The 15,051-nt window shown below is 40.2% G+C and overlaps 1 protein-coding gene across 6 annotated transcripts in view; it reads right to left on the minus strand.

The window, feature by feature from the left end:
- Positions 1 to 15,051, minus strand: part of PPP1R9A (protein phosphatase 1 regulatory subunit 9A) — a 188,794-nt gene that overhangs the window by 44,601 nt on the left and 129,142 nt on the right. For all 6 annotated transcript variants that reach the window (XM_064444586.1, XM_064444585.1, XM_064444584.1 and 3 more), the window contains one exon: positions 3,445 to 3,580. In XM_064444586.1, the coding sequence (XP_064300656.1) occupies positions 3,445 to 3,580 (136 nt within the window). The remainder of the gene's footprint in view (positions 1 to 3,444; positions 3,581 to 15,051) is intronic.

Consider the following 15,051-nt stretch of genomic DNA (forward strand, 5'->3'; position numbering starts at 1 on the left):
TGCTGCTATTTTAAAGAACTTGGATCCTTCCAAAATAGCCAGATGCTGTTTGGGCTATGATGAAGACTGTCCTAATTTTCAAAGCAGAGGAAATCCAGCCAGCTGGTGGCACAGCAAGACAAAACACCAGGACTTGCACATGCCTGGCACATGCTCTCTTCCTGTGATTTGACCAGCTCTAGCAAACACAGTCAGGTGCAGTGACCCCAGGACTCAAACACAGATCACCAATTTCCTGCTCCAGAAATCTGATAAGTTATTGCTGTCTTTGTGATAAAGTCTCTGAGGCTCGGAATTTGACAGCCTCAATGGAGGGTTCAGTAAAGATCATTTTCTTGTTTATTTATTCAGCATTGTAGCTGGAGATCCATGTTACTGTATTTCAAGAACTGTATGAAAGTTTGATAGCTCTAAGACTGAGCAACTCCTGTATAATTCTGTGCCACCTCAGCACGAAGCTCCTTACGTTGGCAATCCAAATATTCCTGAAGAACATGCAGTCAGAAACACTATCACTTTGAGGAAATGGACTTGAAAGGGTAGAGTTTTTTGTACATTTGTGGATATTCACTCAGCCAGTGTAAATTGAGGTTTTGTTGCCCAAAAGATGCCCTGCTTACCAGACCCAAAGAAGGCTAGGCTGGCAGTGGTGTCTGGCATATAGCAACATAAACCCAGCCATGTTTGCCCTCACAAAGCAAGGTGAGCTCAAAGTAGTAATGCTTGCATTTGACGGTAAATAGAGTAGAAGTGCCTACAGTGACCAAAAATATATTTGAACTGTGTCTAATGTGCATTAGATCACACCTTCCATAGTCTCAATTGCCTGCGAATGGTGCAAGGTATGTGAGTTTACTCGGATGACATGGGCAGGTGATAAAAACAAAATTCAGGGTTGCTGCAGGTTCCCAATAAAATCTACTTCTGGTAAGTTTGTTAAGTAAGAAAGGGAACATGTCTCGTTGCAAACTTTAGTAACTACACTCCAGAATGAGAATAAGGTTTATCACGCCCCTCCCAAATATATAAATGGCATCCAGTAGGAAATGGGTATGACCTTCAATGATCTCAATGCAGTTTTTGAGAACTGCATTTGTTCTAAAGCCTAATTCCTTCTCCTTCCAAAAGAGATCTTTGATGATACTCTGGATCTCCCCTTGTAGATGTCTTTTCCTTTCTTCCTCCTCCTTTCCTCGCTTACTGCATAAAATTCCCCTTTGCACTGCAAATGCTAATGTCCAGAACGCACATGTCATGGTCACAGAGGTGGTTGTCATCCTCAATGTAGCACTACGATAAGAAAAGATGCCTTTAATTCTGTTAATTACTTGGCCAATCTTATTTTCTATCATCCAAAGGCACTACCAATAGAAAACACTTCGTGCATTTAGGTTTTTTGTGTTAAACATTTATGCAGTGAACAGGGCCTAAGAGTTTGTAACCACTGAATTGTAAAGACCGCAAGACACATCACAAAAAGTATCTGATACACACTCATCCCTGTCCTCTCTCACTATTGTGCTAAGAAACACTTGCATGGTCATCAGTACAGAAGTGTCACTGTCAGCATCAGCACAGCAACAATCCTTACTGAAGGTTGAGGTACTGCCAGGATCAGTATTGATCTATATGGTTTCAACGTTTTCTTTATTGCCAGATCTTGAGTTACGACATCTGTGTGATGCATGAAGGTAAGCAACACAAACCTTTGAGATCTTTTGCAGGTGGATGCATCCTCCAGGTAAAAGGTGTAATGCATCAATTACTCACACAGGTCTGCCTTCAGCCACACGTCCCTCTACGTGCCAGTACACAGTGAGAAGGATTGGAGCACCTGGTGTTTAGGACACATCTCTCCTACCAATATGAAAGCTATCAGACTATGCTTACCATAAAATGGTATCACAGGTCTTTAAACCCTGTTGTCTACAGTGCACTGTGATGAGTTGTAAGTAGTCTCTTGTTCCAAAGGCTAGGGGGAATTGTCTTTTGTTTGTTTTTTGAGGAGATGATAGAGTTCCTTCACAAAATTAGTCAAGATCTTGAATTTTAATTCTAGACTAAACAGAAGTTAGAAGACTTGCATTTTCTATAATTTGAGGAGGGAACAGAGAGAATCTGGATCTTCTAGCCTTCATGGTCCCGCACAGGCACACATCCATACGTATTCCCAATCAGACGAGTACAACTTTTATTTATATGAGTTAAACATGCACCTATTACAGGATTCATTCTAAAACATATGAGAATATTTTTATTTTTATATCAGTGGAAATTAAAGTAAGCGAACACATCACTGGAGCTAGATAGGATTTTTACTTAGTCGTCTGGGACACTTCTGATTGTTCTGACCTCTTGCTAGTTTAACAGTGTGTTTCAAAATCCAGGTCTTTCCTGATTTTATCTCAGAGTATTTTTTTCTCTGTTTCACTGTTTAGAAGCCTTGACTCAGGACCTAAAGGAAACTAAACTGAAATAAATGCAGAGCATGAATTCTCTCTCTCCCCTTCTCTATTGTCTCCTTCCACAAATAAAATAAAAAATCTGGCCCAGGATGGAAACACACTACTAATATATGGAGTCTGGCATTTCAATTAATATTATTCAAGATAATGCAGAATGAAGGTGGTATGCTTGGGCTATGTGGTAGCAGTTTGTTACAACAACTGCCTTTTACCTTAACCCAGCAGCTAATCTAGGGAGTAACACAGACAATAGTCTCTGAAAAAGTTCTCTCATTAATCTTTCCAAGTATCTTGGTATTTGGGCATATTAGGAATTTTTAGAGAATGGAAAAAAATGATGGAAAATTTATTACATAAAGTTGATAGTTTCAAAACCTTTGTATTGGGACATCAGGCACTAACTGTGAACATCAATACATGCTTTAGACAAGGTAGGTTAATTCTCTATCCTGTGGAATATCTGTTCACATAGAAAAAGAAAGCAGTGTGTGGAAGGAGGGGTCTCACCTGGAATTTTCAGAAAATTTCTTAACGTTTTGAATTAAGAAGAATATTGATTCTTCCAGGAAAAAAAAAAAAAAGGTCTAAAACTTCCTCAACCCCCTAAAACTTAGCAGGTGACTTTTACCACTTTTAACAAAAAAATAATGTTTCAGTGCACAAGCAAACCAACTTTATTCCCTTATTTCAGAAAAGCATATGCCTTCAGAGGAAGGCCAATGATTGCAGAAGCATCGACCGACCAATTCGGTATTTGCTCTTCTGGAACAAAACAGATATTTTAAATCCATGCTGAAAAGCTTTTCAGTAACTTTGTTCTTCAGGTAAGATTCATCATCAAAATCTTTAAAAATCAGCAGCAGAGGTAATGGAGAGGGCCAGAAGCTGACCTCTGAGTGACAATTAAAAAGAAGGAATTAGGAACAGAAAGCAGAACATTAAAAAACACCAAATAGTGAAATGCTAGACAGTCTGTTACCTCATCATCATCTGCATCATACTGTGCATAATGCTGCTCCAGCAGCTCTCTCTGGCGGCGTTCTTGTTCTAGAGTTTGGCTAATCAGCTGCGCAACCTCACTCACTTGTCCCGGTTTTTCTCGTCCAATTACAAACCTATACAAAACATTAGTGAAAAAATATTACTCTTATTGTTTTACCAAAGTTCTAGACTTTTAGCTCTGTCTTGTATAGAGGGTAGCCGCCTTCTCCAAAGATACATGGCTGTGATTATTTTAAATGTGTTCTGTGGATGACGTTTGCCAGAAGGGCACTGTGTGCAAGACTAGGAGTGATCAGACCATGGCCGAATTTACAGCAGGGGGGTAAGAAGTGACCACTAAAGCCTTCACTCCCAAATTTAGTAAAAAAGATTCTCTGAGTTTGAACTTTACAGACACAGATCTAGAGAGAGGCAATTTTTAAAAGATGTGTCAGCATTTCCATTCCCTTAAAAGCAATGTATTTCCCAGAAGCCTACAGAAGACCAGATGCACGGTAAAAGGATAGACACGCTTCTGGCAGCTCATAGTGAAAGGAACATACACCAGAGTAACTTCTTTCTCCATCTTGACTTAGAAGATATTTCTGAGCTTTTATATTTGCCTTCCTCCTGCCTAGAACAGATAACTTATTTCCACATTTTTAAATCTGACAGACACTATTTCCCTAATTTTAAGCCACATTTAAATCTTTCATTTCGTGAACTTCTGTTGCTAAGAAGCATTTTTCCCCACTGTTAGCTATTGCTGAACACTGGGAGCACATTTCTTAGGCTTAATAAAAGACAAGGGAAGTGCCTCACAAGACTGCTTCCCAATCTTGCAAGTGAGATTCAGAATTGACTTGGATTGTAACACTTTTTTTCAGTGGCATAACCATAATTAGATTTTGCTATCTATGGTATTTACGATAAACACCCGTTATAGAGTACCAACACACTGTAAACTGCTGCTTAAAAGCACACTTTAAAGATGTCAAGCTGAAGGAGCATTTTCTTGGCAGGCTAGAAAGACAATTAGGTAATTACAGGTGAAAAAAGTATTATGCAGAGCTGAAAAGCACAGTCAGATGACAGTGAGATACTGCATAAGGTAAATTAGTTGTTTCCACAACATTTGGCTCAAATGATGAATTTAATTTATTATTGGAATGAGAAGTAGAAATGTGCATTATAATCCATGTAAGAAAATTATTTTCATCAGTACTGCGTATCACTGTATCCCAGGAAAGAAAATGATTTTCATTAGTACTGCCTATCACTGTTAAAGTCATTTGGGATTTGGTATCCACGTGTAAGCCAACTTCCCATGAGTGAATGACCCGGAGTCCATTTCCTATGCCAAACAATTTGTCAGACTCTATGAAGTCAGGCACTACAGAAAGAAATATAATTTGGAGATTATTTCAACATCATCAAAATATCCAAGTCAGCAATTACTTCCAAAAGTAATTGAAAGGTGAGAATGAGTGACTCCATTTGAAATAACGACACAAGGGGCTCTGAAAATAATTTGCAAGAAAGTGTCTTAGTTTAAAAACATTTATAGAAAATACAGCAGAAACTAGAACAAAATGAAGGAAATAACATCAGCATTTTAATCCTGATCAAAACAGATCAGTCTGGCACTCATATCCTACTATTACGAAATACGACATTGGTTCTCAGTAATGATAAAAACCTTGTTGGGCTGAAGGAAAAAGAATGTTTCTTCATGGCACTATACTTCATCTGTTCTGCATACTGACTCATAGTCGGATCCTGTTTCCTCTGATTTTAATTTTAGAGCCAAGTATTACAAAGGCTAAACCAGCCATGTTTTCAGTCTCAACTGGGAGGAACAATGAACTTTTGATATTACTACGTGAAGTAAAAAAGGATTCGATCTGTATTTGCTACGTATTTGTCTCCTCTAATGTAAAAACAAATTGAAAGAAAATATGGGGAAAACGCCTTCTATTTTCGACATTTGAATCAACATTATGCATGAGTGTATTACTTATGCATAGTAGAGAAAGCATCGCATTTGTAAACACATGAGGGAGATCATCCATGTGGTAAATTATGGAACCACACAAACTGATGCAAATACCATATTACCTCCTGCCCTCTGCCTGATAATTCACCACCCCTGGGAAATAAGAGACTCGAAATGCTTCCTACAATCATTTTTGTACACTGAAAACCTAGGACAGACAATATGTAATGCTCCTGAAGTCTGGTAACTCCTGATTATTTAGGAGTGGTTTTGACACATTAGACTGCAATGCAATAACATTTTCACACAGACAAACAAGTTTAGGTAGGACATGAAGATGTAAAAGCTTATTAATTGATTTTTTCTTCTCATGCCAAAGCCACTCACAGTTTGTAGTGATGTGACTCCCAAGGCTTGAATTATATGTTAAAATGAAGTTGCTCAATGATACCTGAAGCTGTTAGATGATACATGACTAAAAGCCTCAAAGCAATGACAAAGTTTAATGCAAACGTTTTCCAAAATAGAAATACCTAAGGAATATTTTATCTTCCTACAACTTACTGCTTTAAAGTGAGATATTTCCAAGGTGTCTGAAAATATATACTTCGAAGAATTTAATCTACAGTTGATGTCAGTTCTAGATAAAGAGTTGTAAATTTATAAAATGGAATACTACATAGCCAACAATTACAGTTTTTACAAACTAAACCAAACCTTTTGTCGTGTTACATTCCATGACCTTAAGAATACCATGCTGCATATAATTATGTTTAACTTGTAACTAAAGTAAGCCATAAATTATAAATTTATAATTTTAAGAGAGATTAATAAATATTTCCCTTAGAAAACCGTAAAGCGGAGGCAATTATTAAAATGCTAAGCATGAATTAGATCTTTATGTCTAGAATGACTTTAAATACAAGAACTATCATAATCTGAAGTGTTTAAATACAAAAAAAGAGACATAAGGTTATGATTCACTGACCAGAAAATTAGTCACCGAACCATAATATACACACTTCAATGAAGTGGCTGATTATGTATTTCTCATCACTCTGGCTCACCAAAATTAAGCACATGCATTTCAGACTTGATTAATTAGTCTCAAGGGCCAAAAGTATTATAACAAAAGAACTATAAATTCTATCAGCAATAATATATTTAAGAAGCTGATTATGTTCCTGGATGAGAGACAAGTGAGGGTTTTAAAGCCTTTAAACCTCATCATGATATTATTCCCCTTAATTATTAAAGCCAGCAACTGCAAAATAAAACCCAGCAAATCTGTGATGCTGTACTACAAGCCATCACTGTACTAAGTATCAGGCCATTACTGATTTATTTCTGATGTCCACAAAAAAAGAGAGAGGACAGAATATCACAGAGAAGCAGGGCATGAACTGACCTTGATATTCAGAGTTACATACAATCTAGCTGAATTACCAGCTGCGATATATTCTCTTTGGTTGTGGTTAAAACAGGGGCAGAGCTAGGAATATAATTAGTATTTGACTCTCGGATTTAAGAAGATCTAAAAAAATACAATATCTGGAGAAACTGAAAATTAAATTACAGTAATGGTGGTCAAGAAAAGCATTCTACTGAAACTGGCAGCAACTCCTACATCCCCTGCAATCCAGTCATGATTTAGTGACTTTAAAGTGCACCTGCTATATGGCTTTCTGCATATTTCCAGCTTTCATTGAATGAGGATCCACAGACCTGTGCTTCTTGAAATAGCAAAAAATAATTTATTGATCTTTTTACCAACCATGGGAACCAGAAGCATTATTGTAAGAATTGATTACATTAAAAATATTTCCATTTTCAGAAGAACTTTAGTACCAGAAAAATGTGTAAAGGCACCAACTCTATGACATGAAACTGAAGTTCTGCAGCATGGTTTTTTAGTGACATGAATTGATGAATTCTCCTAAAATACTTCAGGCATTAAGTGCTCAGTTAAAAATAATTTATCATGGATCCCTTAAACTCAACAAAAATCAAGTAGGAATACAGTGGACTCAATCTAAGAAATAAAGAATGGGATTTTTTGCTGCAACAGGATTCACAGTTTTGTCTTTTAACGTTTCCTAAAATATAGTTTGGTCAATATAAATGTACAGTAAATTTCAGTGTATTTGGGGGAGTTTTACAGCTGGATTTTAAAAATGGCTTTCCTCTGACCTTTAAAGCACAAACCTGCTTCTGCTACCATTTATCTAATTTATTTCAATAAGTCTTCAATTACCTACTCTGGCTGCTTCCATTAGGATAGCAGCCATATAATTAATCCAAAGTGCTAAAAGTGGTGTGAACCCTGTAAGAAGACAGTTTTATTCAGTTACAGCAGCACAAGCTGGAACTTGTCTGGTTTTCACGAACAAGATCAAGTTCTCTTAAAAGACATCAGCCTCAGATGCAGAGGTCGCTGTCGGGACATACAGAATTCACAACCTATGAGCTTCCATTACACTGTTCAGAGAAAATGATCTGAAACTTAAAGAGTCATGAAGACTCTTTGAATCACTGAATAATTTAGGCTGGAAGGGAGCTCTGGTCCACTCCAAGCCCCCCACTTCAAAGCAGGGCCAACTTTGTCATGGCCTTGATCAGTTTTGAATCTCTCTAGTGATAGGATGCAACCTGTTCCAGTGTGTGAGAATCCTCACAGTACAGGTTTTTTTGGTGAAAATATCTAGTCAGAATGTCTCGCTGCACCTTCTGTTCATTGCCTGTTGTACCGGCACAGAGAATACAAAGAATCTGGGTTCACCCTTTCTACCTCCTGGAAGGTGTCTGAGACAGCAGTAAGACGCTTGCCATCCCATTCTTTTCTTTGGAGTGAAGGTGTTCTTTCCACCTCTTCCCAGGGTGTTTCCTGCACAGCTGCTCTCTAGCTCACGGTGTCGCACAGGGCTATGCTGCTCCAGATGCAGGACTCACATCTGCCTTTGCTTCATAAGGTTTCTGCCAGCTCACACCTCCAGCCTGTTGAGGTCCCTCTGAAGAGCAGCCCTGCCTGTTAGCCTACCTAGCCGCATCTGCAAACTTGCTAACAGTGCCTTCTGTCTTGTCTGTAAACTCACACAGCCTTCCCTTGCACCAGAGACAAGCGTGTGCATAGCAATCTTTAAAACTTTTAGCTGTAACCAAGAGGAACTGAGGGTGATTGGTAGAAGGAAGTAAACAAGGTTTGCCTGGAGACTAGTGACGGTAGTGAGCCAAAACTAAAACAAACAAGTGAACAACTCTGCCTGGAAACTAGCACCCAAAGTAACATGAGACAACCACCATCAGTAGGTGAAAGGGGTAATGACCGAATGCAGTTATCTGAGGTCACGTAAGAAATGTCTGACAAGGCAACCTGTGTAATGCTTAGTGCAAGATGCTGGCTTTGTAAGGCCAGCACAGAAAAGCAAACTGGCGAAGAGCCTCCACAGACCCTGGAGATAGAGCTACCAGTAAGCTGAACTACTGTGCAGAAGTTCTGTAGCCTCCATCTTTCTCCCCAGATGCAGGATGGGGTAAGCTATGTGCTGTACCCTGAATTTTACCCCAGACGGCAGACTCCAACTTATCAGTGATTTGAGGCAACTTGGGTGCCTTTTTGCCCAGTCGGCAGTCAGGACGGATGCGCAGGGACATGACTTCCTTGGTGCGGCTGTGGCATGAGCCTTAGGGAACATGTAACAGTAGCGTGTCAAGAATGCGATGTGTGCACAGTGTGTGCTGCGTGACTTGCTGTTGACGTTGTTGAAGTAGTGGTTTGGTTAGTAATTTTTTTAATATATTTTTTATCATTTTAATGATAAATTATTTGAATTAAACAAGGGCTCATCTATTTCACTTGCATAACCATACTCATACCGATTGACCAATGGTCACAGCACACCATGACAAGGTCTGGCATATGGTGCATGGGCAGCAGGCACAAAAGGTATCAAGAGCCATATATGAACCCTTGTACTCCAATGCCATTGCTGCCCTGAGGCAAATTGTTGGAGAACACAGGAAACATGAAGACGACCCCGCAACAATATTCAGGTTATTAGCCAATCTGTGGAAAACCTGAGGCAAAGCAGTAATTAATTTATCTCAGACTTCTCTGTATCCATTGCAACAAGGTCTCCTGCCCCACTGAGCCGCAGGCCTGGCTCCATGGAGGAGGGGAGAGTAGTAGATGTTGCTTAAATTGACTTTTGCAAGGCTTTTGCATGGTCCCCTCTTGTATCCTTATATCCTCAAAGATCAAGCAGGTCTCCTGCGCTCTTCTATTGTTCATGGCAGTGGTCCCATAGAATCCTGCCAAGCAGATCCTTGAGCAAGCCAAAATTTGTTCTCCTGAAGTTCAGGGTTGTAATTCTAATGTTCACCTTAATTTCTCTCCAGTTCTTAAACTCCACGATTTCATGGCTAATGCTGCTAAAGCATTAACCTCCTAAACCTTCATGGAAGAACTGACCAGTTCCAAACTGGTCTTAAACCCGTTTGTGAGTCACAGATTCAGCAGACTGCCTCCCTTCAGAGGCTCACTGAACACTTGTGTCAAGAAGTTATTTTTGATACGTTTCAAAAATCTCTTGGATTACTTGCACTGAACCATGTTACCCTTACAGTAGATGCTGGAGCAGTGTAAGTCCTCTGTAAGTCCCTAACCATAACCTCTGAACTCGCTTGTCACTTGTTCCAAAGCAAAGGCTAGGTCACCCTCCCTCCCAACCAGATTATGGTACCTGTTGACAAACATGCTCTTGCCCCACTTTGTCAGGTGGATCCCTTCTCTCCCCAGCATTTTTCATTCCTCCAAGAAGGTCCATGAAAACCACTGCCTCCCCTGCAACACCAGCTTCACAACTAGGGGCTGCCATGCAGCCAATCCCACCTGACTGGCATGATCAAGAATACCTCTTATGCCCTTCCACCCTAGCCCCCAGAGCACTGTGACACAGAATCATAGAATAGTTTGGGTTGGAAGGGACCTTTAAAAGTCATATGGTCCACACACACACTCACCACAGCCCCGCAATAAGCAGGGACATCATCAACTAGATCAGGTTGCTCAGAGCCCAACCATCCAACCTGACCTTGAATGTTTCCAGGGATGAGGCATCTACCACCTCTCTGGGCAACCTCTTCTACCACCCTCATTGTAAAAAATGTCTTCCTTACATCTAGTCTAAATCTACTCTCTTTCAGTTTAAAATTATTATCCCTTGCCCTATCTCTTCAGGCCTTATTAAAAAGTTTGTCCCCATCTTTCTTACAAGCCCCCTTTAAGTACTGACAGGCTGCAATAAAGTTTCCCTGGAGCCTTCTCTCCTCCAGGCTGAACAACCCCAGCCCTTCTTCATAGGAGAGGTGTTCCATGCCTCTGATTGTTTTTGTGGTCCTCCTCTGGACTAGCTCCAGCAGGTCCATGTCTTTCCTGTGTTGGGGGCTCCGGAGCTGGGTGCAGTACTCCCAGTGGGGTCTCACCAGAGTGGAGTAGAGGGGCAATTAAAATTTATAGGCTCCCCTTGATCAGGTGGCCTGCAGTAGACATCAACCACAATGTTCCTTTGTTGCCTCTGTCTCTAATTCTTACCCACGAGCTTTCAACCTGCTCACAGCTATTCTTCAGTGACATACTCAAGGTCTTACCCAGCAGTATCAAAGGTGCTGGTGGACGAGCGGCATAGTAATAGCTGAAGCACTAGAAGAGCCTCAGAAGTCTCTCCACAGCATTTTGGATACAAGCCCCTTGTAGCTATGCTACTATCAACACAAAAGAGATATCGAGTCAAACGATCAGGAAGTCATGTAAAAACCCCACACGCCAATATTAATGCACTTAGATTAATTATTCCCACAGAAATAAATTCTAGTCTAGGAACTCACTGACACATTAGCTTTATTCAAGAGTACTTCAAAATTAGCCACATGATTCAATGTTTTGGCACCTCTCCAGGTTCTGGTCCTTACATTGCTCTCCTCTTCTGTGTAAGCAGGTGGAGAATCTCTTCCATCTCCTCCAGACAGCCTGACAGTATCCCAACAAAATGCTTGCATAAAATGTTTCCTTGAACACCTTATGATCATTTAATCAGCATTCTCTATAGCACCACATGGGAATGGCCAGCTTAAAGAAACACATTTGTAAATCTATGCTTAAACATACCTGAATGCAAGTGAACCACACATGTCAGCTCTGATCAAAAGGTACAAGAGCTACCTGGGAAAGTTTCTAAAATCTGACTGCATTTTGAGGTGAGATATGCCTTCCTTCGCCCTCACCCTCGCTGGCATCCATGGGAAGGCAATGCAGGAAGCAAATACAGATGGGTCACAAGTAAGCTTCTGAGTTCAGACCATGTTCTTAATCTGGATGATTAGGTGATCCAGATTCTAGGCAAGCTGGACCACCACCTTCGAAGCACAGTCCAGGGGCAGCTAAATGCGCCCACAGCACCATCCCTGTGGCTTGGCAAGTTATCCTGCAAGGATGAATGGTGGGTATTTCTGCCCAGCTGTCACAATGTTGTATCACATTAATCAAGGTACACCAAAACTGGGTGGGAGCTTCCACAGCACAGTATCTTGGACTTTGAACAAGTAAAAAAAAATCCAACCAACTTGAGGATGAAGTGATTCCAAACCTGTCAAGTGGTTCCTTTTCCAGGAAAGGAAAGGAAAAGAAAAGCCACTCCTAATGAAATACAGCCCTGCTGAATCTTATTAATTCATGTTACACTTAATTTTAAAAACAATGCTCTAGATATCTAGCAAAATGGTTTATAATTCAGCCAAAATCTTTTAAATCAAGATTTCTCTATATATTTCATACTCAAACTTACAATTTCCTGTCCAAATGTACATATATTGCGATAAGTAACTTACCATAAAATTCAAATTAGCAAGATCTCAGGACATAGGGGCTATGTTTACGCCAGTAAATTAATCGTGCCAGGGAATGCTCCCAAGCACTAGTAATTGATCATCTACACTATTAAATCACTGAAACAGTCTCTGGAATGGTTTGGCTCAAGTTAGCTAATATTCTACCAAATAATACTCAGACACAGTCCAGGAGTTAGCAAAAGCTCGGAGTTAGCTTGGATGTTTCCAACAGACAATTTGGATATGGCCACCCTGCTCTGAAAGGTAGAAAGTTTAACGGTATGAGCATTGACCACTCTGGTGCCAGCTGGCCTCAGCGCCAAAGAACAGTCCGAGGCACAGTTCATCTACTGCAGCAGGCACAGCCAAAGAATATAAACCAGCAAAGCAGTGATGAATGCAGTCTTACCTCACCAGTGCTAAGGGGTCACAGTACTCGGGAGTGATTTTTCACACTGTTCAGCATGATACTCCTGGTGGTCTTATAGAATGATTACCAGCACTTGTAGGAGTTCTTTGCAAAGACCAGACAGAAAACAGCTCTTATTACTAAACCTTCAGTATAGCCATTGTGGAAAAAACAGGAGAAGTTTACACTATTGTGGTGCAAGGCACCACGAATTTAGTTTCTGCTGTGTCCATGATTCAGGTTTATCAAAGATGCAGAAAGTGCACCAAGCACACATGGCTTCTTAAGCAGCCCTTCATGGGGGCTCAGCAATCAACACTGCAGAGCAAAGGGCTTTTCTTTCCTCCTTTTTTTTTTTTTCCTCTCCTTGGCTCCAGCACTTGGATTCAAGCAAAAAGAAACAGACAAGGAAAGGAAGAACAAAACCATCACCCCCAGCCAGAAAAAAGGCAACATAATCCAGCTTTCTGTATCACACATGGACTGTGGTATCTTTTGCTTTTGGGTCCTGTTGCATTACCCAGGACTGAGAAGCAGCACAAATCTCTCCAGCCGCTTCCACAATGTGGATCTGCAGTATGCGGAATGCCTGCAAATGTTTAAAAGGACACAGCTGTTTCATAGGATAAGAGCACAGATAGGGAAAGCAAGAAGGAGCAAGAGAAAATCTGCACAGGCATGCACACTGGAAGAAAAGAAGATTATTATCTAGGGGAAGGAGTCACAAAACCAAAGAGATGCTGTTCACTGTTACTGTGAGCAAACAACGTTCCTGCCGGGGTATACTGCTGCTGGCTAGAGCCTGCAGTTGACTTCATCTGTCCTCTGTAGTATCTTAGTGCTTGCAAAGACATGACTGTATAAATTACCCTTCCAGATGTTGTGATGCTAAACAAAACTAACAGCAGGCATGCAAATACTATTTTCTAAGACAGTATATTTTCCAGAAAAAAAAATCAGCTCAAGATGGGGTGCGGTATTAGCTGAAGAAGGAATAAATGACATATCAAATTGGTGTTAATTAAGAAGCGAATATTTTCACTTTTCACCCTCTAACTGCTCCTTGTAGAAGAGCTATCTAAAAGAAAAGTAAAAAACTTCATTTTTGTCTGGAAGATTGCAGTGGAGTGGGAGTTGAGACAAACCCCTGCTTTGAATTAAAACTATCCAGATAAGAAAAACAAAAAAATGGTAATAAATGAATCTTTATTAGAACAGAGGATAGTTAATAGTGGAAAGCCCCAGGGTTTGATAGTTATGCTGCAATTGTTAGAACCTACTCTTCAATGATCTAGAAGGTTAATTAAACATGGCAAAATGTGCTAACTAATTATTTAGATTCTTTATTAAGATGGGAAGACTTTGACACATTTCAGCAGAATTTAATTAAACAAAAACTGGTAAACTCATTGGTAGGTTACAACTAATATAATTAATTACTTTCAAGGTGGTGCAAATCATGAGAAACCAAACAGTTTTTGCACAGGTTCTGAAAACTCAAGAACTGACTCAGAAAGCATCAGGAGAGCATCCGCTCAGTGCCTAGCAACAGTTTGGAAAGCTGAGAAAATGCTTAGTCACATTCATACGACAGGATACAGAAGGAAGACACGGAATTTAAAATTCGTCTCTCCAGTAAAACACTCAATTTGGTTAACTTCCTTAAAAGAAACCTTTCAGAGGAAAGCAATAATGACAAAAGCATACAATCAGCATAGGAAGGACTGGGGTTGTCCAATGACTCTCCCCCATGCAAGACTCTTTCCACTTATCAATGCAGTTAAGTCTTCCTAGGACCATGTCTTCCTTTCCTGAGACCCTGCCTTTCCCAGAGCTCCATGGGCATGAATCTTTGTATCCAGTAAGGCAGAGCAGTGTAGACCCCACTGAAAGCTCCTGTATTTTTCCTAGGAGCAACAGAGACTTGGTAAGTATGGTAAAAGGACAAGGTTTTCCCTGTAAAATAATTCTATTTTCTCTCTTGTGGGTGTGCTCAAGAAAAAAACAAAATTCCCTGGAGGCACACAAGTCTCCAGGTGATCTTTCTCTGGTGAAGACATTAGGGTCCCCTAGCACCCTTTCATTATGATGAAGAACAGGGGGAAAAGGCTGGGGTCACAGACACGCACCATCACCCAAGCAAGTTTAAAGAACTTCAGGTCTGCTACTCAGCACTACATTCCATGAGGAGACTGCAAGCAAAATAACATAGGAGAAACTCCAGTGCAGAAAAGGATTCCCACTGTCGAGCTGCCAACTTATCCTATCTTTTATGATTGTGGGCACCACTTGCAAACTTCAAGTTGATGGATTACATC

This window comes from Phalacrocorax carbo, chromosome 2, assembly GCF_963921805.1.
Source record: "Phalacrocorax carbo chromosome 2, bPhaCar2.1, whole genome shotgun sequence".
NCBI lineage: Eukaryota > Metazoa > Chordata > Aves > Suliformes > Phalacrocoracidae > Phalacrocorax > Phalacrocorax carbo.